Genomic DNA, 25,485 nt, shown 5'->3' with positions numbered 1-25,485 from the left:
ATCAAAATTTCAAATAAAAAAAAACTACTTATAAGTATAAAGATAACATGAACATGTTGAAATGAGTAATTTTCACATATGATACACTAAGAAAATAGTGCACTTCAAAAGACAAGGGAATGTTACAATGAGAGTCGATTGAAAACAAAACTTTACGACAAAAGAGATGATTCCAATTGTGAACTTTCCATTTCCATGTAGCAACATTCCAGCAGCGCTTGCATACGGAGTATATATCTCCCAATTGATACGATATTCATTCCCGGGCTTGTATTTCCTATCATGATTTCCTTGATAGAGTATTGCTGCTCACAAGGAAGCTATTAAACCAATAGTTCCAAATGGTGAAGTTGAAATCATCCCTTCGTAAATTTTACGGTCGCCATCACGAGTTGGTTGACCGTTATGGAATAACCGTTTCACAGATGATATCGGATATGTTCCTTATGTCGTAACTACAATACCCTTCCCTTTTCACGAATGTGACCTACCGAATTAGACTATTTACCGGATTTGTAATAACATAAGCAACACGACGGGTGCCACATGTGGAGCAGGATCTGCTTACCCTTCGTGAGCACCTGAGATCACGCCCAGTTTTTGGTGGGGTTCGTGTTGCTTAGTCTTTAGTTTTCTATGTTGTGTCATCTGTACTATTGTTTGTTTGTCTGTTTGTTTTATTATTTTTGGCCATGGTGTTGTCGGTTTGTTTTCGATCTGTGAGTTTGACTGTCCCTCTGGTATCTTTCGTCCCTCTTTTACAAAGGAATTCGTAGAATATTCATAATCATTATACTTGTATATATAGCGTTCACATTTCATTATTATTCTATTATTACATTTGAAGGAATGGATTTTTCTGGCAGAAGTTCTATTTCTCATTCATCCTCAGTAAGAATTGACATTACACCACCACAACAAACGACAAGGCCTATTTCAATAGACGGAAGACACATAAACAATTTGACTGAAGTAAAGGCATGGTTCGTATAATTAATCAAATTATAAGATGAACTTTTGGAAATATTAAACAAGAATGCCTTTTAAACGTTTGCAGACTTATTTGCTTTCGTAAACTCACAATCAGACTGCAAGAAATATGTAGCCGAAATGTGAAGATTCGGAAAAATCTCCTCTTTCTATTTCTCAATGACAGGTTTGATGAACTGAATTTATTTCTAATTAAGTAGAAATAATAAAATAACTTCAGCTTTAGTAAAGAACATTCTCGGAGTTCAGTATTTTTGTGATTTTACTTTTCATTTCAGACTGTGTCCAGTTAATGCAATAATCTTGTCACAATCTAAATTACATATAAAAATCTAAACTGTTGGGAGGACACATCTACGTTATCATGATTTTCTGTTGGCCGAAAACCAGCACTTTTGTTTAATTGTAAGAATTAATAACAAAATGTCAACTTTAAAGCTATCGAACATCAGTTCAGTTGCTAAATTTTGAATGCAAACGCTTGATCAAAACTACATACAGAGAGAACAAGAAGAAACAAAAACAAACTATAACGATTTCTTTCTTGAAGATAACCAGATATTGTGATTTGTTAATTGCGACCTTTCGTATTTTTATAAGTAAATACTGAAAACTTTAAGTCTCAAAAGAACAGATAATACTATAACACTTTTGCGTAACAATCAGTTTCGGAAAATACTGTGGATTCATTATTATTCGTTGGATACCAATTTTCGTGGATGTCATGGTTACCAAGGAACCACGAATTCCAATGTCCAACGAATAACAAATGTTTTGTAGGAGTCTATTCAGACTTTGGCAAAACCTCGAAATCAAATATCCACGAAAATGCAAGTTTTCTCAATCGATTTATGATTTTGAACAGCGGTATACTACTGTTGCCCTTATTCCTCAATCCACGAAAATTGGTACCCACGAAAATAAATGAATTCACAGTAAGATTAATAAGATTACAGAACATAATATGGTTAAAATATCTCAGTTAAGACGGTTCGCTCGTGCGTGTCACAATATATGGACTTCATTAATAGGGATGTTGTCCTTTCATTAAAACTGCGACATCGGAATTATCAGTAAGGAACTACTGAAATCGAGACTACACAAGTTTGTACGGTCAACATCACGAATTGGTTAACCGATACGATTAGATGATATCTTTACTCACTAGCAAAACGTTTTCGTGGTCTTAGATGTTTAGACACCAGTATAGTCGTCTGCTTTGTAATTCAACTGATTGTGTTATATTCCCAATTATGACTGAGTGTGAAGACAGGAGATGTTTGTTTAGTAGGAGACGCATACGGCCAAGCTCCTTTTTTGATTGTAACCTTGATTTGTCTTTTTTAATCGATTTACGGGATTTGAACTTCCATCCTATTCCCGGTTTTATAATGTATTCTAAACTTTACAACAAAAATGTTTCATTCAAATCATATAAACTAAACACCGACTGCAGGGATGAGGAAATTCACCGGAAGTAGAAGTCCGATAGAGATCGGGAAATCTTAATTTATAAAACTTATTTATGTCCACACGCCACATGCCAAAGTCTACAATTTGTGCATTCCATCTTTAATACTAAAAATGTTAAATAATTGCTTCTGGTTAACTTGCAGATGGAAGGATGTGTTTTACGATGTAGAAAGTGGAATACAGTACTATATGTTGGAAGTAGGGTCAAGACCAAAATTTAATGACATCGTGCAACAAACTGTAACAAAGGAAGATTGTGAATTATCTGTTAATTTCTTGGATACATATGTACACGAGGGACATGCATACTTCCTTACAATTAAGGTTAGAGCTTTGTTATGATTTCTTGATCATGTTGTCATACCTTTCGAATAAATACTCTCTTATTCATGAACGTTTAAATATATAACGAGATGCTAGTTAAACGTTAATGCGACTGAAAAAAAGAATGCATAGAAAACATTAAGTTGTATCCCGGTCATTAAAAACGTTGGTGTCATTTCTGTGCACAAACCAGTTATTGGATATGTGAAACTGGAGACCAATATTTTTGAAAGCAAAAAAAGCCTTAGCAGAACTGCTAATACTGTCCAATTTCAACTTATCTAAAGTAGTTTTTGCAAGATAAAATAATGTAATAAACTGGAAATATTTGAAATTTACAAACACAATGCATCATTTAAATCACAATTGAAGCATTTCGCTTCCGGTTGTAAAGTACTGTCTTAACTGATAGTCTTTACTCAAAACTCTCGATTACAGATACAAACAAAAAAAAGTAGCATGTCAAAACCAAACATAAGCTCAAATACAGTATATAAATTTTTTGAATAAACAATATTTGTAATTTAACTAGCGACATCGTTACTATCAATGAATTTTAGACTTCAGCGCAAGCCTTTTAGACATGCAATATGTACATAAGTTAAACATATTGATGAATGAACAACATTTCACACTACTGAACAAGTAATTAAATTAGTACTTGTAAAGCTAAGTTCATGTAAAAAGGGTAAATAAAACCTTGATAGACTGCCATTCTGTTTTGTCTTCATTTCGAACTGAATATTCATTACACAGGAATTGAGAACAGTCCAAGAAAAGAAAAAGAAAAAATACCAAAAATATTTTTAATCAAGGATACATATCTTAATTTTTAATTAAGAGGGAAAAAAGCCCATAAGTCTCTCTGGCTCAAAATCAAGTCCCACGTTCAGAATTTTGGACTGAATTTTTCAAAAATACATATTGCAAAATACAAATGTGAAATGTGAAATATTGAAATTCTACACATTTTAAAGAAATGTTGATTTAGAAGAGAGACAAAATATACCAAAGAGATGTTCAAACTCATAAGTCGAAAACGAACTGACAAGACATGACAAAAAACGAAAAACGGCAAAAGCCAAAACAACAGTAAACAGTTAACAAAACATAGTATAGAAAACTAAGGACTGAATAATACGAACCTCACCAAAACCGGTGGTGATATCAGGTGCTCCGGAAGGGTAAGCTGCTTCACTAGTGGCACTCGTTGGGTGAGCTGAAAAACTGAAAATCATTCATAATGCTGTTACAAAATTATTTCATAGGCAATCAATAAAGCAAATCTAGTAACTACAGCATCCTCATGGGCATACATTTATGATAAATCTCCACCTGTAGCTGGACAAGTTTTTGATGGCATTTCATCAAGTTATATAGATAACAACCAAGATATTGATTTTCAAACTGACACAACTAGAATTGGCGCCCACTGGGAAGAGTTTTATGATCCACATACATCAGTTAAAGTTTATAAAATTGCTATTGGAACATGTCCTGGCTGTGATGATGTACTTCAAACTCACGATGTGGGAATAATTTATGGTAATATATGACAGTGTTGTCCATGTCCGATTTAAATGATCATGATTCATTATATTTCTATTAAAATAATCGGATCAAGTTGACTTTCAATGTCATTTTTATTTATATGCCAGTTGCAAAATCGTATTATTGTCCCCTTTGAACATTCAGTTCATTTTAAAGCATCAACACAAAAACGACTCAAATGAAGCCAATCTTTTTCAGGACGGCTAAGTGTGGGGGATTGCCACATAGATTTTATTATTTTTAATACTCGAGCTAAAAATTAACAAACCAAAAGCTACAAGCACCGACATATCCCTTTCCAGCAAGCAGTAAAACGAGTTTCACGAAGAGTCCTTAACTCGTTGCTGAATCTTTCTGAATCTTCAAATTCATATTCTTCAATCTAATGAATATTACACAGTCATCTATTTTTGGAATATACATGTACTGGAACATGAGGTTTTCGAAAGTCCATTTAATTGGTAGTCCCCGATAATCCGATTGGATTTTTAATATCAGATAGATATAAGAAGATGAGATGTTCACTTTAATTGTTTTTTGTTGTCTTGTGTATCTATAAATAAACAAAAAAAAAGATCATATTAAGAGATAGATTCTCTATATCTATTCATTAAAATATCAACAAAATTAGATTTAACAAACAAACGTATTTTTTTATAAGATTTCAACTTGAAAGGTATAAATTTTGATGTGGGTATTCGGTACTTTACAACGGTGACTGCCTGTAATACAGCTGACCTATGCACCTCTAGTACATCTGACGGCGTAGTCATTGACAACAGTCCACCAAATTCAGGGAAAGTGAAGGATGGTGCTGATTACAAAGACATCAACTACCAATCATTAAAGTAAGTTATCTTTTCTATTTCTGACATTTTCTTGTTCATTCATAATACATATATGTATATGACACAATTTCAAAGTAAATAAAACAAACGTTTAAACCATTATTCATGCTTTTTTAAAATTTCGGAAAATTTCAGAAATGTTCACTGCAGTTCACTAATTAGGACATATTCAAAATATTTGACTTGTCATCAAATTAATATTGTCAGACTGTTCAGTAGCTTATCACTCTCCTGGTGTATGTGTGTTTACATTACTTTTCTAATTTGTTTCCCATTAAACTGTTTAGAAAAGAGATACTCTTTTAATAAAAAAAATCCGCGAAAAGTATTCTCTAAAACTTTTTTTATGAGTTTCAATGTCATATTTTCATAAAATTTTGTAGGCAATAAAGAAACTAGAAATGCAGTATTTGCGAGGCCCTCATTATATCTTTTAAATCTCAATAATATTAAATGTAATTTTTATTTTTTTTCTATTTATTATTTGACTTTGACATAATTAAAACACAGATTGATGATTTTTAAATAACAATACAAATGAATGTGAATCCACTAGTTATAGCGTTTTAATGCTGTTTCCTGGCAGTTTTCAGCTGTTTATCAAACTTATCAAGACTAGCCATAATAGTTAAAAATGCTCATTAATTTGGAAATCGAATAAATAAACTCTAGTAATGAAAAAAACAACAAATAATTATCATTCGTTCTATCTTGCCAAGAATACTAGACAGTTTTTGAATTAACCTGAGACCCGAAATCTCGAAAAACTAAAACAAAACATTCAGAAACAGCAATTGCCATTTACATGATTCTGTCTTAGATGCAAAAGGGCGTAATCAAAAATCAATAGAAAATAACAACTTTATGCAAATATATGGGTATTTTTTACTACACAAACACGGCTACATGGAACAAAATATTATTATGTCATAGCAAAGAACACTTTAAGTACTTAATAGGAACAAGCTCAACATCTATCTGCTGTTTAAAATAATTTCATGAAAAGAAAATATTCGTATTATTTTAAAACAGTATATAAAAAAAAATCTGTATATCTTTTATGCAGGTATTATGTAGCTGCAACATGGCAAGGATTTAATGATCCTCAATCGGGTTTGGACAAATATTCAGTACGAATAGGAACAAATGCTGGTGGGAATGATATTGTGTCGGACCGAGATGTGCCTTTGACAGATATCATTGTGTTCCCAAATACATCGACAGAAATTCCTACTGAAACTAGAATTTATATAACTGTTCGTGCATACAACAAAGCAGGTAAATCTTATTAGTTGTATATCGTATCCATTTGTTTAGTAATACTTAACATTAAATATATATTATATCACTGTATCGAGTGTATTTATCAACTCGAGACAATTAAATTTTCAAATTTAAAACGAGAAGCTCGCCGAGCGTTTACATATTTAAAATTTAACTGTCGAGAGTGGATAAATATCGTATTGCACAAGATTTGGTGGTGGAATCTGTTTCTTTAATGATTTTTAAACGATATGCAGACAAATTTAGTCCTCCCTTTCGGGTGATCTGCAAAAAGATGTTTTCTTTTTATGTGACGTCATCAGACATGGTCGACTTTTTTCATGACGTCACAATAGGGAATTCAGAGAAAAGCAAGAAAATTGGACGTCATAATCAAATTTTGACCAATGAAGAACTGTGATCAAACGAAGCACACGTCGATTTAATAAAAATAATCAACAGATCAGGAAAAGGATAAATCGTGTAAGAATTAGAGAAAATCATTTATACTCTTTTACTATCAATTCAGAAAGTATATGCTTTTATTAATGCACCACACAATCCTTGACATATGTATTGTTTTAAAAATATTAACCACCAATCATGTTTCATTTATTTTATTTTGTACTGTTTTTATTATTTAATTATAAGTGTTATTATAAACCACAATATGCTCAAATCGTTTTTTTTTTAGTATATAGCAAAGAATAAACTAACATAGTTAACATTGAAAAAAAAATTCAAAAAGAAAATATCCATTTTTTTTTATGTTCTATAGAGAAGTTAAAACAAATACGCAGAACATAAAACTAATTCTGCATTAGATTTAAAATATTTCAATGCACGTTCCAAGTTGATACGATAGTCCAACCGGTTTACGAAGAATGAGATCAATTGTTTTTGGTAATTGTAGCTTAATATACACAATCAAGAAAGTTATTAGATGAAACGCACTTTGCATCAGAATGTAATTTTTATAATCCAGCATAATTTGAGTGATGTACATGTATTTGGACATAAATTTTGTTTAATCCATTTAACTTGTGAAAATCGATATAGTATGACTTCTAGCTTTCATGAGAATGAATATGAAAAATTCTGCAAAATAAACGGTAAGAATATTTTCAATTGTTCTATCAATATCAGGAGAACGATAAAATGTTAATGTCACTGTTTATCATCAAATAATTTAAGACAATTAAAATGTCTTCAAGGTCTCTACTCAGAAGCAACATCAAACGGATTCCTTGTTGATGATACTCCACCAGTTTTCACCAGAAAGCCTGCATTATATAACGAGATTGGCTCAATTATAAAGAACTCCATTGTGTATAGAAGTTGTTTTAAAGTCACGTGGGAAGTGAATGACGAAGAATCTTTTATAGAGCGACAATATATATCAGTCTCGTCCCACCGAGGAGGAGAAATTAATACTACTTCAACAAAGGTAAATGTGATCTTATTTCTATCTTCTATCAAACTATAAGCTTATTGTTGTTGGTAAACTAGAATGTACATCACAATTCCCTTAATAATGCGAACGTAAAGCGCCAATACAATTTAAACAAAATTACCATACTATTCATCGAATAAAACCAATTAGTTAATAAATTGTTGAAAAAAGTCATTGTTTTATTTTGCACCAAGAATTTTGTTTATGCCTTGTTGTCTCTCTATTAAAACAGCTAAATGGCATTGTTCGAGATTATACATATACAAGACTTGATCTACATGACGGTGGCGAGTACTTTGTTAACGTTATTGCATGCAATGGAGCTAAAGTCTGTGTGAAAGAAACATCGGATGGCATTTTAGTAGATAACACACCGCCTATAACAGGTAAACTTTTAATCTAAAATGACCCTGATACACAATCGATGTACTGATAATCTCTGTTCTTTGGATACTCTATAGAAATATAAAATTAATGCATACTTATTTATCTATATAATATACATTTATAGTAAAATCACGCCTGGTAAAACAATAAAAAAAATAGTATACATACAATGATTTTTTTGTTGTTGATAAATTCTTGATAACAATAAATACATTCGCATCATATACGTTGAAGATTTGATTATTTAACGTGATGATGAATACAGAAATGTGAATTTTAATTTGTTTTCACACATTATGTGGAGATAGAGACATTTAAAGTAAATTTGTCTACGTTGTGATATTCTCAAATTTTCAATAACTATATTTCGATAAAATATTAGCCAACGGATGTTATTTTTTAAATGGTTTGTATTGTGAAAACGGTTTTACCCATCTCAGCATTTCGGTTGAGATATAATGATTTACTAGCCATAGAAACACGTTCAAAATCATGTTGTAGAATAGTGTTGAGTTAAAAGGAGGAAAAGCATATACTGACCATGGCAAAGGGATTAGCGAAAAATTCTTTCATCTGTTGACCCAAATATTAATCTCCTAAATTGCCTTAAAACATAGACTACACCTTGTTAAAAGAGTCAAAGTAATACATGCATAAAACCGTGTCATTAATTTAAAGAAGAAAAAGAAGCAGTAGAAAATCAGAGCATTTTTTATAAAACCGTCTGAATAGATATTGAAAGCCTATAATTGTGCATTCTTATCCTTCTTCTGACCGTTTCTGAGAAAGAAAATGTTTAATGTTGATAACAATCAACCGTATGGTGTGAGAATGATAGAACACACATATGACTATCATTTTGTAAGTTAGATACCATATATAAAATGTGATGTAAAGTTGACTTTATTAAAAGAGCAATTAACAATTCAGATATACTAAAAATAAAGGTATGGTCTTTAATTTTATACAAGTTCTAAATCGCATCAAGAATAGACAAACTGAGAATAAATAAACATATGTCTAATCAGCAATGCCTCATCCTTACTTTAAGAAAAATACTCCTGAAAGGTTTTCTCTGACTACATGAAAAACAACAAGTACAAAAAATTGACAATTGGAATATGAATTATAGAGTCAAGCTTATCTGTCAAACGCTATCATTTGGAAAAATCATCGTACATTGTCAAAATATTGTTAATTTTTAAAAGTAATTCGAAGTTTTATGGAAAGTTACCATGAAATTAACAATATCCTCGAATGTTACCAATTTTTGTGTGCAGTATTTATAAACTATCATAATTCTAATTCTTACCCAATTTATACTCTTTCCGTACAACTGAATCACCGTAACTCGTGCAAAACGATATTTCTCCACTCAAGACAATCAAATTTTAAATATTTAAAAAGCTTGGTAAGCCTCGCGTTTTAAATTTGAAAATACTCGAGTGGAGAAATATCGTATCACACTTGATGCAGTTGTAGAATCTGTATTTAATTAACGTTCTATTCCAAGCAATATAAGCTAATACAAATTAAACCATTTGAGTTCAACTTTGGCTGTTTTGATTGCAAACTTAGTTTCAAACAGTATTTAATATTTGACTTTACTAATGTGATATCAGATTTTTAGCATTTCTTTTACAAATAAGATATCACAAGACAGTTATACATTTCACTTGTTTAAGGAATATTTGCTATTCACACTGATCATGCTGGAAATCTTGATCGTCATGTTCCTGAATGGATGATGTGGTCAAGATTCAAATTATGGTTATCATGGTTAGGATTTTCCGATCTCCATACTGGTATAGATTATTATATGGTTTCAGTCGGCAGTGAATATATGATGGACGATCTCAATGGTGTAGGTACTAGTATGTCAGTTACAATCTGTTGGAATAACATTTTCTAGCATTTTTATAATGTACGTTTAGATATTTACATTGGCTTTGAATAACGTATTAAAATGTTATACATCTATATCACCACCTCGGTGGAATTGTGGTAGCACGTAGGCTCCGAATACTTCGGAAGAGGTTGCTATGATCCATGACTGATTCAATCCAAAGACTTGAGTATTAGTAATGTTTGCATTATCATTTAGCACGTGGCATTTAGGAGTCAAACGTAGACTGTTCGGAGTCAGAATAATGAGTTTGGAAATAAACTCATCATAGATACCAGGATTGAAAGGATGGCAAGTCGTCTATCAATAATGCATACGAAACGTACGATCTTGAACAAATTGTTTATTTTCTGCTTTGAAACACAGGACTTGAAATAGAGACATATGACTGAATTTGAATACTTAATCATCCTTGGTCATGTTTGTTTTGGAATATATTAGTTTATTGATACAAGAAATTTCGCACGGTAAAAGACCGAAAAATTGCCATTTTGCGCATAGTTTTAAGTCAAAATACATACATAACTGAAAGTAGGTAGTAAAGCTACCAACAATACAGGTATGCTTACTCAAATAACCGAATATATGCTGAAATCATAAATTCTATTAAAGACAAATACGCTTGAAATAATTGTTGCTTAACGATTTATAAATTGTGTGAGTGTATGTGGACGGTTGTGTGTGTGTGCGCGTATGATTTGTTATAGAATGGAGGCGGTGGGAATTAAAATCCCTAAAATCAAGTAATGGAAAACAAATCCTTGCTGGAAGTTCATTGTAGCAAATCTATACTAGTTACATGTTTACAAAGTAGCAGAGCTGACACAATTTCAGGATATATGTTTTATTTGATCTTAATGTTGCAGCATGGTAGTCCACAAAAATTTCTCCACCAAGTCACAAATACCAGTGTTGACAAAGGGGACGAAGGAAAGGTTCAGATTTATGAAGTAGATACAACTCCTCTTGAAGCTGATGATTTTGTGTTTGTCAGTATTTGGGCAGTAAATACCGTAAGATGGCCAATGTTCCATAGAATAATGCTTCGTCAATGATATAATAAAAACAATCATATAAATATAACAGAAAATTAGCCCTTATATAATCATAAATTATCAAGTCAAGAAGATATCAATATTTATGTATCTCTTTGACTATTTTACTCTTAAGATGGAAAAAAAATTGACCAGTCAAAAAAAGAATTACGTGGAATCAAGCTTTTATGCTGGATGCTTCTATTTTACAACATTGTACGCATTGTCTTAACAATTCTATCCAAAAAAAGGGTAATTATTAAAAGATGATTCAAAGCAAGGTAGAAAATTTACATGTTCACTACATTCTCAATATTAACAATTGCTTTCTCTTTATAGAATGCGGTAGTAAATATAATCATTTGACCAAAATTTAACGATTCAACAATTCTTTATTTATCAGGTTGGACTGAGAAGTGATATGATACACAATCAATTCAATTTAATTCCCGGAGGATCTTTAGAACTAATAAGACGGTGTTCCTCAAGAACATGTTTAGGTCATTGTGTATGTGCACCTAAAGATAAAAGATGTCCTATAAAGGGAGATAGCTGTATAGACAATACACGTAGTAAGATAGCTATTTGGGCATTTCTTTTATAAATTTTGTATTTCATTTTCAGATTGATTTTATTACTGGCTCACTGCTGTTCCAGTTTTTATTGTCGCCTTTCTTTCCCCTTCCTTTTATATTTAGTTAGATGATTATAGCTTATTATGCCCCACCTACGATAGTAGTAGGGGATTATGTTTTCTGGTCTGTGCGTCTTTTCGTTCGTCCGTCCGTCCCGCTTCAGGTTTAAGTTTTTGGTCAAGGTAGATTTGATGAAGTTGAAGTCCAATCAACTTGAAACTTATTACACATGTTCCCTATGATTTGATTTGATTTGATTTTTGGTGTTTTAACGCCATTTTTAAGCACCGCTTTTGGGCTATTTCGTGGCGGCGAGATTTTATTGGTGGAGGAAGCCGATGTGCCCGGAGAAAACCACCAACCTTCGATAGGAAAACTGACAATCCTAGTCAATTAAAATTGGAGTCTAGTGCACCCGCACGAGCGGGGTTCGAACTCACAACCTCAGTGTTGAGTGGCCAGTGATTATAGTAGTAACTACTTAGACCACTCGGCCACCGAGGCCCCCTATTCCCTATGATATGATCTTTCTAATTTTAAGGCCAAATTAGAGTTTTGACCCCAATTTCACGGTCCACTGAACATTGCGAGTGGGGTATCCGTGTACTATGGACACATTCTTGTTTCCTATATAATTATACTTGTAGAAGGTTAAATCCAAAGAGAGACATGTGTTTCAAAGTGACTTACAAAACTGTACGGGAACAACACTTTCAGTATGAACTGTTAAAAAACTTGTTTAATTTGGCTAATATTCACAGCTGCGCTATGATACTTGTTCTCCTTTTTTCTTTTATACTTGGTATTGAGTGTTTTCTCTATCTTTTTGTCGTTGTTAATATATATGAACATACTTAAATACATTTTTGATTATGTGTTGGAATGGTGTCATATATATGTTCATAACATGTATAGTCTTATTCAGACTGAAAATTTAATGCTTGATTGTACAGATCTTTCATTGCAGATAATACCAACACATTAATAACTGTGTATGACATAACTGATTTACGACAAGGAGAGTCAGAAGATATCAAATTTACAGCATCACATGATACGCTTGCTGCAAGATGGCGCATTGTTCAAATTCATGACCTTTTGCCAAAGTGGTTCGTACACTGTAGATATATTTCAGTCTAGATATAACAATGCAATACTTTATTTTACATTATTATATTTTCGTTGCAATATATTACTTAATAGTGGTTTATTTGGCATAAAATGCAAGCACAAATACAAATATTTAAACACCGCATTGCACATATGTAATGTGCTAATAATTGTTTTGGCATCTACATGTATATTTCAAAAATGTAGAAATTATGATAATTCGGTGAATTTCAAATTGCTTACAAGGTAAATGAATTCAAACATGTTTAACCCACCTCATTCTTTAAGTGACTGTCCGAAGTCAGGGGCCTGTAGTGAAGTGGTTGTCTTCGATTCATGTCCGTCATATTTGTTTTTCGTAAATTGTTTTGATATAAATTAAACTGTTAGTTTTCTCATTTGAAGCGTTTGACATTTTTCATTCGGGGCCTTCTATAGCGGGCTATACGGTATTGGTTTTGTCGTTGTTGAAGGCCGTACGATGTCCGATAATTGCCGGTATCCACGTCATTTTAGATCTGGTGGATAGTTGTTTCATTGGCAAGCATATCATATCTCCTTATCTTACGATGATAATATCTACAAATACTAGTTTGAACTTACGACAACCTCAAAGAATAAAGTAACAATAACAATTAGAAAGTATCAAAAACCTCGTGCTTTTTAATGTTACATGAGCGTATTTAAATAGGTATGAATGGAGTGTTGGACTAACAGATTCAGATGAACCAGAAGGTGTAATTGATGATACTGTTGAAAATATATGGCATCCATGTGGACAGATAGATAACGCAATTTACACCTTGCCAAGAGGTAGTTTATATTAAATAAAATGATTTTATATGTATATACATGTAACGGTATTCGGTCAATAACTGCCCTTTGATTCATGAATGTAATGATTTTTCTTTAGATGTTATTAATTATTGTCACGAAAATGTAAAACAAAGAGAATGACCATAAACAAAATGTTTTTGATCAACAAACTTTTCCTGGAATTGCACTGAAGAAAGTTTACAGGCAAAACAATAAACTGAGGGAAAAATAATCACTTAATGTTAAAATAGTGGATGAAATAGCAATCCAAGGCGAGAGATAATGCTTAAATAATTGAAGATAGTAGATGTCAGCGGAGAGACATTATTTACTTTGTTTCCTTATGATATTATTACAACTAACTAAAGGCAACTCTAATATAGAAAGAACGAGTTGTTATACAGTACAAATCGACAATCCGTGGTGATAGAAAGACTAATTGTACAAGATTAATTTTAGCTTTCAGGTGAATAGAAAAAGAATTGCATTTTTCAACTCAAGTGATTTCTTTTTTCAAAGGAAAACTTCTCAATGAAATGGTATCTTACTCGTTTTTCGTGAGAGCTTGGTACGACAGCAACACATTTGCCGATTTCAAATCCGATGGTGTTACGGTCATGTCAAAACCTTTGACAACAACAAATTTCATTGGTGCAGGGGTAAGAGTTTTGATTGACATTTCATTACATTGCATAAAACACGTATCTATGATGAGTTTATCTACATACACATACCAATATCAACCAATACCAACAGATACGAATTTTTTCAAATGTTTTTATCTAAATTTTTCATTTTAACATCATGCATAGAACTAGTAAGCCGATTCGAAACTAACTGGACAGGAATAATGTATTGAATTTCTTTTATTAATTTTACTGGCATTCAACTTTCACTACATTCATTATGCATTTCTGAATATAGTTTTTATTACGAATGGCTAGCTTCACAATTATGACTCCTACGAATGGATAAATGCATGACCACCTATATGACGAAAACAATCATTTACAGAACAGAGACAATATCGTATTAGATCATATTTGACAAAGAGAGATACCACTTCAATTCTTTTGTAAGTTTTGGAAAGTCCTTATTTCTTTCTATCGACCATTCGTCTGTTCTTATTTCTTTTTGCCCATGTTTTATTTTCTGTGAAACCATATCTCAATCTTTTCTGATGTAATGGGCTGCTGATCGCATGATAGCTTTTTTTAATATAGTTACGTCTTTAAATTAACGAATAAATCAAAGAACAAACTTCTCTTTTAAGGCTATGAAACTCGTAAAAAGTATTGCATAAAGTGTTAGTAAGGAGTGATCGTTTTCGTTTTGAGTTGGAGTTGATAAAGGTTTAACTAGACGTACCTTCTTTTCAATAAAAGTGTATGTTATTAGCACCGGTATGGTCTGTAAAGTTGTATATTATCTGGGTCAATAAACTAGCAAACAATAATAGTCACAACAATTTGGGAAAATCTCGTTACAAAGACAACGCTTTAGTTACTAGTATGTCATGTCATTGACAATTTAAAACTAAGAGAAAATCAACTAATCCAGTGCAGTTGACAATAATAGTTTGTTCCTTGTCCTCCTTTTATCTTAACACCAGATAAAACACCATTTCGTCAAATTAGGTGAAAGAACATTTGCCTGGTCACTGGAAGAACGATATTGATGTTATGTTGCGAGGCGGATTGTTTTCTTTGTCATGGCATGAGGCATTCATAAACGCCAACTCAATTATAACCAGGTTTCGTGTGTACCTAAGTACTTATCCAGGAGGTAAGTTCCCTAATTTAGAATTGTACTGCATGCACAAATATGTTTCATGTATTTCATGAATTAAAACATAAAAATTACATGATACAAAATACAGCATAACATGTCATAAACGAACACATTTGGAACGGAGAATTTTCATCGCGTGTTTGCAAAATGTTTTATTAACAAATAATAATTTTAGAATATTAGGTATTCCATATAATAATTGCACATTCGGGGCTTAGTTAAGAATAGTTTGGCAGTACCAATTAGCATTTGAAAACTATACTGATTATACAACAAGTCACAATATTTAAAGTGATAGACAATTAAGTTTTTATTCCAACTAAGTTATCGCACAATGTTAAAAAGGAGTTCAGTATTTCTTCATCTTTGCTTTTTATCGTTACTCTGCTGAAAGGTTTTGCTAATTAACATGTATTTGGTACCATCTTAGGTTTACTTTTCATTTTTAGTGGGTATAAATGAACTTGTATATATTCCTTTGCATTGGTTATATGAAATTTTCTGTACTATTTTAGAAAGAAGTCCTAGTATTACTTTACAGTGAAGTTTATATACATATAGTATCACTATTGTTCATAATTTCGCATTTTCTATCTAAAATGATTCTTTGTTGATCATTGAAGGACATGACATTCATAAAGTGGACATTGACTTGCCAGGAGCAATGACAACTGTAAATATCAGCCGTGTCCCTCTTTTACCCAGTGTTTGGTATTATTCTAATGTTGTTGGTTACAGTTATGCCGGACAGCATGTTACACTGTCATCAGATGGTTTCACTGTAGATATAGATAAACCTACAACTGGAGTTGTCAATGATGGAATTGGTTTGTAAATCGTTTTTATATTTTTTTTCCTTTCTCGTTTTAATATTATTGTTTACAATTGGTTGATTACTTGTTAACATACGTCAATAAAAATCTAATGGTGGCAAAAAACATAACTCAGTTAACCTATTAACTGTAGAAAGATTGAATCGGATTGCTATCAGACTGTTAAAATTGTGAGTCAAATTTCACCGATTATTCACCGTATCCATAAATTGTAATAAATGAAAATATTAATCTGAGTTTAACTTAACAGTTAGGATTGAATATATGACTAAACCCGATATGACCGATGATTTGGAAGTGATACTTTTCCCTATGTAATTTTTTTTACAAAATCTACCATATGCAATAACGAAATGTGTACATGTATTTTAAATAAGCTACGTGTAGTTTTGTGTATTTGTTCATCAGATATAACATTTTACTAGAAGCTACCTTTGTAATTTCAAATAACTTTATTGTTTTAGGGAAAATAGAAACTGACTTCCAGAATTCTTCAAATGTAGTAAGTGCTTCATGGCATGGTTTTGGAGACCGTGACTCGGGGATTTCGAAATATTACTGGTGTGTTCAGTTTGACAATACTAATTCTGATTGCGATATTTTGCCTTATCAAAATGTTGGTATTCACAGATCAGTTTCCAGATCCATCAATTCACCGATAATAAATACAGGTATGAAATATAATTTCGAACATATCGAAATTAACTTGATGCATCGTCTGGATATTTCGAAAGTATATATGTTGTGAGTCGATCACGCATCAAAATTTTATAAACATTGCAGTGTCAATCATAGAAGAGCAAAACACGCAATAATAAATCCAATAAAAACGCACATGTATATAGACAGATAAGGCAATTACATCTTTTGTCGACCGATTTTTTTCTAAACACAATATCAAAAAAAGATTAGTAGCAACATTTGCTAGTTATATTCTCTAAGACATGCAAGTAACATACATTGACATCATCTACGTGGTATTAAATACGAAATGAAGAAAAAAGGAAACAAATGATTTTGTCCAAACATGAAATTTTAGAAGTCAATCAAAACACTTGAAAATAAAAACCTTTTCTTAAAGAACAATGTTTTATTGATCTTCATCATAAAACTATTGGATAAGATGACCAAAACTAAGAATTAAAGATGTACAATTAAAATATGAGATACCATTTTATTGTTTTATTTCATTTAAAAAAACTCACCGTTTTTACTGCTTTTGTAAGTTATTTGAATAAAACTTGGTTTCAGCGTATCTGCATATTTATTTCTAGGAACAAAGATCGTAAGCAAGGTATATTCAGTAGATTTCGTTGGTCATGTGTCCGACGTTATTAAATCAAATGGTGTTGTGATCGATGACACACCACCAAGACCAGTGAAGATGTTTCTATCTGAAGAGACTGTTTTAATGAATCCCTCTTTTGAAGAGAGCGACACTAATTTTACAGACATTTCTAATACATCTACGGAGGACATATGTGGTCATTCTATACCTATTAATTGGAATTCCTCTGACAAATCATGCATGTGTGTGCTTGGATCCTCTAAATCTATTGCTATGCATGGTCGATCATTTCTATTTGTCAGAGGAGATGTTTGGCAAATACTGGACGATTTAGAAGTTGATAGTTCTTATAATATCAAATTTTTCACTGCGCATGTTCCTTTTGATGATGCAGTTGTTTCGACAAAAGAAGGATTTGTCAGGTTAGGAAATGAAAGACATATTTTCCTAATTCACAAAAAGCAAGATAAGTATGGATCAAAACTTGATGTATCATGGCACCCACATGCATTTTACTTTACAGTTAAAGATAAACCTATCAACATAACTTTTGGAAGTGCGGATACAACTACTGGAATTCTAATAGACAACATTCAAGTTTTCAAGGTGGTTATATCTGAAGACAAAACACATCCTGGTCGAGTATTATCAAATGCAGTATGGCTTCATGAATGGTCGTCAATTCATGCGTCATGGCAATTTATTGATCAAGAGAGTCCAATTGTGGAATATTCATGGGCTATTGGTAGGTTCAACAACCAGCAAAAACATAGACATTAAGTTTATAATTATATTTTTTTAAGTGAATGCAACATAAGTAATAAGTAGAGCGCATTAACATATATGTATAAATTCCCCAGTACTGCTAGACATCACTTCGGTGGATTCGTGCTATAGTGGTCGCCTCGAGTGACAAAAGTTGGAGGTTTATACCAAAACTTTAAAATAGGATTTTTTGGCTTATCTGCTTATCCACCAAAATACTACACATATGGGAATAAGAGCAATGATAATACGATATACGAACATTGTCTGAAAATATGAAATTCATTTGTATAGGTGGGTCGGGCTTTCTATGTTTGGTAGTGCAAGCAAATAAATCTTATATTTTCCGACAAAGTATGTAGTTACCTAATTGTTTTTATCCTGAAATTTTACATTGGCGCTAAACTAAATGTCCAGTTTCAATTCCCAGACGTTGAATAAACCAAAATTGCTTAGACGCGGACTGCGAAATGGACACCAAAATGAACCGTGACGTATTAAAAAATTTGACCTAAACCGTTCGCTCGCAAAAGAAATAAGATACGAGATGGTCATCTATATACTATACAGATATTTCTTCTGTGTATCTCGACACCTATATTTGTATAGTAAAATGGTCGATTTGATAAGAAATGTGTGCCCAGGGTCTCCGTCAGAATAATGTAGGCGTGAAGGCGGACATGTCTTTCTGTGAACTGTTAGCTGGTGGACTTGTACTTAAAAATCCGCTCTTAATATGCAATTTTTAAGTGATAGTAATTTGGATGATTTTTACACTTTAGTAAAGAACGAGGGGAGTCAATGGTCCAGTGGTCAAATAGTTCATTAACAGTGATCACTAGCCTGTCAACACATAGGTTGTGGGTTTTAACCCAGCTCGTTGCAAAGTACCTTTGACCCCGATATTAATTAACTAAAATTTCCATTTTCATGCAGAAGGGTCAGTGGTTCTCCCCCATTACTCCTGTTTCGTGCGCCAATAAAAAAAAATGGGGGCTATGAAATAGACAACAATGCTTAAAGTGTCGTTAAACACCAGACATCGATCGATCAAAAACGAACGTTATTTTGAAATAGTTTCGTTCTGAACATTCATGAACTATTCTCCGCTGAACTCTTTAACAATGTATAACGCGTTCATGAATAACGAGAGTGAGATGTTTTTCTATCCGGACTCATCTGTAATCTAGAACTCTCATTAAGAATTTTATAATAATTTTATGAGTTCTGAATTAATATGAAATATCATATTGCATTTATGACGTCATTTGCAAAAATCTAAGCTTGATTTGCTACCTTGTCAACATCAATTTAGGGTTGGGCATACCTCAAATGAGTTAAAAAGTATATTGTTAGCACTTCTGTGTTGACATGAATTATCATTGATATGGTCATAATTATACATTAACTGTTTACCAAACAAACTTTGAATTTTTGAAATACTAAGGCTTTTATACCTCAGGAATAGATTACCTTAGCTTTATTTGGCAAAACTTTTAGGAATTTTTGGTCCTCAGTGCTCTTCAACTTCGTACTTTATTTGGCCTGTTTAACTTTTTTTTGATTCGAGCGTCACTGATGAGTCTTTTGTGGACGAAACGCGCGTCTAGCGCAAATACAAAATTTTAATCCTGATATCTATGATGAGTTTATTTGTTACAAGTAACTCTTAAAAACGAGGGTATATTCAGAATTTAAGATCCTTTTTTACAATGCTGCACTGACATTCAGGGAAGTGAATACCAGTGTAACATGACAATCACAACTACAGACTTTTGTAAATAGATCTGCAGCTTCAATACACGGTTCCCTCTACTGTTGGCGACCATTCAGAATGACTGTTGTTTAGTAAAAGTATCGTTGTCATTTTAAATCTTTAAAGCTTTGTTCCATGTATATCATCCAAACGTGATGCTTCATCAGAAGTATGAATAACTAATATTTTTAGGTTACAAAGAAGGAAGTACAGAAATACAGAAGTATACAAGTGTTGGACTAAATACTTTTGCCTACAATTACAACATTTCATTGGTCCATACATCACAAGTGCACGTGACAGTTGTTGCGACTAATGCTGTAGGACTGTCTTCAATCGCAACGGCAGAGTCTTTATATGTTGATTTGACTCCACCTCAAATTGAGTTTGTATACGATGGAATGGGTAAGTTTTGGCAGTTTTTAAGAAAGATCGAATAAAGTTCACTATATTGAAAACGTATGTGTTTTGTTCTAATTGGCTTTTCGGCATGCATATTGTATATGCAGATTTTGAAGATTTGTTAATAATGTATGTTTTAATTAAAATACAAGTGTTATGCTTAGCCGAGACAGATGACATAAACGTAAGGCTTAGAAGATACCATAAATTCGGCAAAAAGAGGGTTATGTTTCAGAATGGGTATGCTATTGAAATTAACATTATTTTTATTCTCCTTTTGTATATAGGTTATGATATAGACAGTCAAACAACTGATGAAATAATTGCTAATTGGAAGGTGGAAGATCCAGAGTCAGGACTGTCACATTGTGAATGGGCTGTAGGTGAGACTATATATTAAATATTTATCCAACTTCTAAAAAAATATCTCTCCATTTCAATGGATAAGAACAAACGAATATGGAACCCAATGATGCTTCTTATTTATGGTATATGAACTATATACAGTCATGTCTTGTCACATGAAAATCATCTTGCCACTTAATATTGTAAGTCAAGTTGAATCAGGTAATGCTTGTGCTAGTAAATGAAAATAAAACTTTGAAGTTTTACTTTTGTAAACTGTAATTCAATTTCAATGTTTAGACTGAAGGTAAAAATGTTGTTCACAAAACCAGTATGATGTCTTTCTATTACACTTTAGGTAAGACTGTATACTTGAAATTCTCAAAATGCCTAATTGTTTTCTTTTAACATTATTCTATTTGTCTTATTTCAAAGGGTTCAGTGAAACAGGAAATGATGTCCAGGCTTTTATTACAATATCTCCTGAACTAACGTATGTTTCTAAAGTGTTTGACCACACGTTATTGTCATCAAGAACAGTTTATGTGACACTTCGATGCCACAATAATGCAGGTTTACACAGTCTTAGATCTTCAGATGGGGTAACGATATCAAACAGTCCTCCATCAGCAAACAGTGCACAACTAGAGATACTCGACCTGCCAGTAACCGAATATCCAAACAAACCACTTTTCCAAGGAAACGTTACAACTATGAAATTAAAGTGGTCAGGATTCGAAGATGATTCAGGCTTCGACTCTTACATTGTAAGCACATAATAAGAAAATAAGCATTTCAATCAATAAGAATATACAACAGTATGAAAAAATTGGTTATTAACATTTCATACGTGCGATTGATAACGATATACAACTATATGAAAAAATTGGATAATAACATATTTATACGTGCGCCGATACTATTTACAAATGTGTACTCTATTATAATAATACTAAAATTGAGAATGGAAATGGGGAATATGTCAAAGAGACAACAACCCGACCAATGGGTCTTCATCGCAGCGAGAAAATCCCGCACCCAGAGGTGATCCTCAGCTGGCCCCTAAATAAAATTGTGTACTGGTTCAGTGAAAATGGACGTCACACTAAACTCCAAAACATATAAAGGAACTAAAATTAAAAAAACATACAAGACTAACAAAGGCAAGAGGCTCCTGACTTGGGACAGGCGCAAAAATGCGGCGGAGTTAAACATGTTTTGTGAGATCTCAACCCTCCCCCTATACCTCTAGCCAATGTAGAATAAATAAACACATAGCAATACGCACAGCAAAACTCAGTTTAAAAGAAGTCCGAGTCCGATGTCAGAATAGGTAACAAAAGAAACTAAGCAAAATGACAATGATACATAAATTAGCAAAGGACTACTAGCAGTTACTGACATGCCAGCTCCAGCCATCAATTAAACTGATTAAAAGATGTTTGTTATTGCATCTATCCGTCGATGAACCGCCTCAGTGGTCTTGTTGTAGTGTGCGCTCGTCTCAATTGCGGGAGCTCGTGGATTCGATCCATTTGCATTTAGGAGTAAGAGCAAAGACTGATCGGCTAGGAGCATAATATTTCCAGGTAGGTTGTCATGTCTTCATGTGTACTGTTGCCTTGTGAACTAGCACATTAACATCCGACTGTAGGTGTTGGTCTAGTACAAAGCAGGGTTTATATTCATATCACATTGATATGTTCTAGTCCTGAATATGCATTTGACTTATCAATGGACGTTAAGCAGCCATGCATCCGTCATAATCATGCGTAGACGATTGCTTAAATGAAAACCTATTGTTCTTTTTTTTATTTATTATAGTAGAGTAACAGTACATCAGCAAACACAAAGTAAACATGATAAACTATATACATAGAAGGTTTTGTAAAAGTCACAAACTTGTATATAAAGAGGATATTATATGGCTTTTTCAATATCATATCCGTATCAACCCGAGACACCAATATAATCCCAAGTGCTCTGCTCGAGGGATTATATTGGTTGAGGGTTGATACGGTGTGTGATATTGAAAAAGCCATATCATATACACTTTATTGTATATCTCAAGTAGATTTTTTTTATGTGACGTGACGTCATACAGATTAGGGGTTTGATAAAGTGATCAGTCGATGACGTGACGTCATACAGATTAAGAGTGTGATAAAGCCTTTGCAACCGTGCTGATATCGATATAATCACGGATGGCTGATACAGTACGATTGCAATTGATCGTTTTACACATACAATTTACATGTATTTACTACTAAGTATATAATAAATAATTGTATGATGATTTATTACAGACTTATGAATGCCTTCTAATTTATTATGATTTTATTCAAAGGTTCACGTTGAAAACCAGCAGAAGAGTGTGTCCCTTTCGAGGACAATACTATACGAACACAGTGGAATGGTGTACTGTAGTTTGAGGGGCTTTGAGCTACACGATGAGCCATTATTAGCCACGGTTTCAGCAATCAATTCTGCATTTCTATCAAGTAAACCTGTAACTACCAATTTAACAATCTTCACGAAAACTCCTATTGCTTCAGGTAAATACTAAAAGCGTACAAGGAAAACCATTAGTCAACCTTAAAATAGGTCAAGGGTCGCCTTTAATAACCACGATGCACAAACTGAAAAATGTAACAAATGGCTTTCGTTAGCTTTCATCTTTTTCCAAAATGAAATGATTTATATTTTCGTTTATTTTTTTTTTTTTAAAGTATTGGGTTTTTAATGAACATTATGCTCTTACATCAGTGATTTATATTGTTTTTCAACCAGTTGATAATTTTAAACATGTTGAAAATTGTAATACTAGAATTGTCATTCATTGAGCAATGTTTTTGTTACAAACAATTACGGATATTTATATATAACTATGTTATTTTCTTTTTAGACACAACAGGGGTAGAACTTTCGGAGAAGAATCGTACACTGACAGTTACATGGAATAAAGTTTTCACGCCCCCCTTCTCTCTATTTTATGAAGTGTCGGTTGGAACAGCTTTTCATGGAGCTGATATTATTCAGTGGCAAGAGACAACACATGAATTTCTAAAAATGCATGTTCCTGTACGTGTTGAAATTTCCAAAGGAATGTCCATATATATAACAATTACAGCTGTTGGCATGAATGGACTATATTCAACTAAAAGTGTTGTGCTCAAACTTTAACATATCAACAATAACTCAGACATTTTGTATTTATGAAGTGTATTTAAGTCTTTTGTATATATCGCTTGATTTTTCCATCTACGGTATTTTTGTATACTTTTTTTTCATTATTGTTGATAAATAACAAAACATCACCATTTCAGTTGTTGAAGCGAAATATCATCATTATTAATGAAGTTACAAATTTAAACAATAAAATTATCTAACCCACGAATGACATGCGGTAACTTTGTAGAAAATTAAGATATCTAGAATTTATGAAAAAAAAAATGGTTAAATATTTTATTCAGGTCATTTACCTGAATGCGAACCAGGAAAAACTTATACTGTAATGGTGGAGCAGTATCTGCTAAACCTCCCGCCGCATCTTAGTTCACCCCCGGGTTGTAGTAGGTTTTGATTGCTCATTATTTTCTTCTTCTGTATATGTAGATTGGGGTCTGTAGTTTGTCAGATCAATGTTGTGTTGTTTGTTTTCTTGGAATTTATGGTTTTTGATTACCCTCTTAGTATCTTCTCCCCGTTTTATGTTGTTTTATCACTTTCTTTCTGGTGTTAATTCATATTTTTTTTATCTTTTCATTTTAAGTCAATGCTTCTGTTAACATTTTTTAATGTTTACATATAGTGTGCTATACATTATAGCAATATTATTCTCCGTTTAATAATGTGGGAGTAGGAAAAAAAAAGGCGTTGTAAGTTTGTCTCTGACTTATGAGTTTGAATTTTTCTTTAGTGTCTTCCGCCTCTATCTTCTAACTGAATTAACTAAATGACACTAAATTCTGGACTTTTCGTCTTCAAGTATCAACGAGATATACATTTTGGAAGTCAAATGCATAAAGTGATTGGGTGAGTCAAAGTCTGAAGGCAAAGCAAACCCAGAAAAACCAAAATCAAATGTAGAGGACTCAGTACTTTATACATGTAGCAGCCAGCAATACTTTGTGAATGCAATTCACTATCATGACTGTGTTTATATTTAAGTGAAAGCTATATGTGGTCAAATTTACCTGATATAAATTTAACCTATTCCGTATAATAACAATTTTTATTGGCTGACAATTTATAAAAAAAAAAAACATTTTGTTGACGCAATTCTTTAGATTCTGAAATTGCGACTTGCTGAGAGATTCCATTTTACTCTGTTGGATCTATAAGTACGCAGTCATCATAAGCGTTTGATTATATAAAAATGTGACTTTATCGTGTTGTCTGGAACTGTTCTGATAAGATTGTCTTTCTTAATAGTTGGCCCGACGCAAATTTGGATCGGCAAACTATATAGTAGGCTAAATTTTGTACTTTTTTTAATTAACTAGACAAATCGCT

At 32.5% G+C, this 25,485-nt stretch overlaps 1 protein-coding gene across 1 annotated transcript; it reads left to right on the top strand.

Annotated features, from left to right (window-relative positions):
• The first annotated feature begins 867 nt into the window (after positions 1–867).
• On the top strand, positions 868–24,367 carry LOC127720416 (uncharacterized). Its single transcript, XM_052226996.1, has 22 exons — positions 868–983; positions 2,607–2,787; positions 4,056–4,332; positions 5,000–5,186; positions 6,253–6,464; positions 7,664–7,896; positions 8,135–8,288; positions 9,975–10,153; positions 11,062–11,208; positions 11,633–11,801; positions 12,832–12,973; positions 13,666–13,787; positions 14,310–14,449; positions 15,428–15,575; positions 16,205–16,408; positions 16,879–17,085; positions 17,689–18,447; positions 20,416–20,628; positions 20,913–21,008; positions 21,406–21,737; positions 23,318–23,525; positions 23,876–24,367. Exons 2-22 carry the CDS (start codon positions 2,653–2,655, stop codon positions 24,151–24,153), a joined length of 4,542 nt encoding a protein of 1,513 aa, XP_052082956.1. The 5' UTR covers positions 868–983; positions 2,607–2,652; the 3' UTR covers positions 24,154–24,367.
• Positions 24,368–25,485: the final 1,118 nt, after the last annotated feature.

This window comes from Mytilus californianus, unplaced genomic scaffold, assembly GCF_021869535.1.
Source record: "Mytilus californianus isolate M0D057914Y unplaced genomic scaffold, xbMytCali1.0.p SCAF_11, whole genome shotgun sequence".
NCBI lineage: Eukaryota > Metazoa > Mollusca > Bivalvia > Mytilida > Mytilidae > Mytilus > Mytilus californianus.
The sequence above is the reverse complement of the archived record's forward strand: the minus strand, read 5'-3'. Positions and strand labels throughout refer to the sequence as shown.

Excerpts from the sequence above, each read along its gene's own strand:
- LOC127720416 (XM_052226996.1), top strand. The coding sequence starts at position 2,653 with ATGTTGGAAGTAGGGTCAAGACCAAAATTTAATGACATCGTGCAACAA. Across the intron at positions 15,576-16,204 it reads CCTAAGTACTTATCCAGGAG|GACATGACATTCATAAAGTG; the intron begins GTAAGTTCCCTA and ends TGATCATTGAAG. Across the intron at positions 21,009-21,405 it reads ACATTGTGAATGGGCTGTAG|GGTTCAGTGAAACAGGAAAT; the intron begins GTGAGACTATAT and ends CTTATTTCAAAG.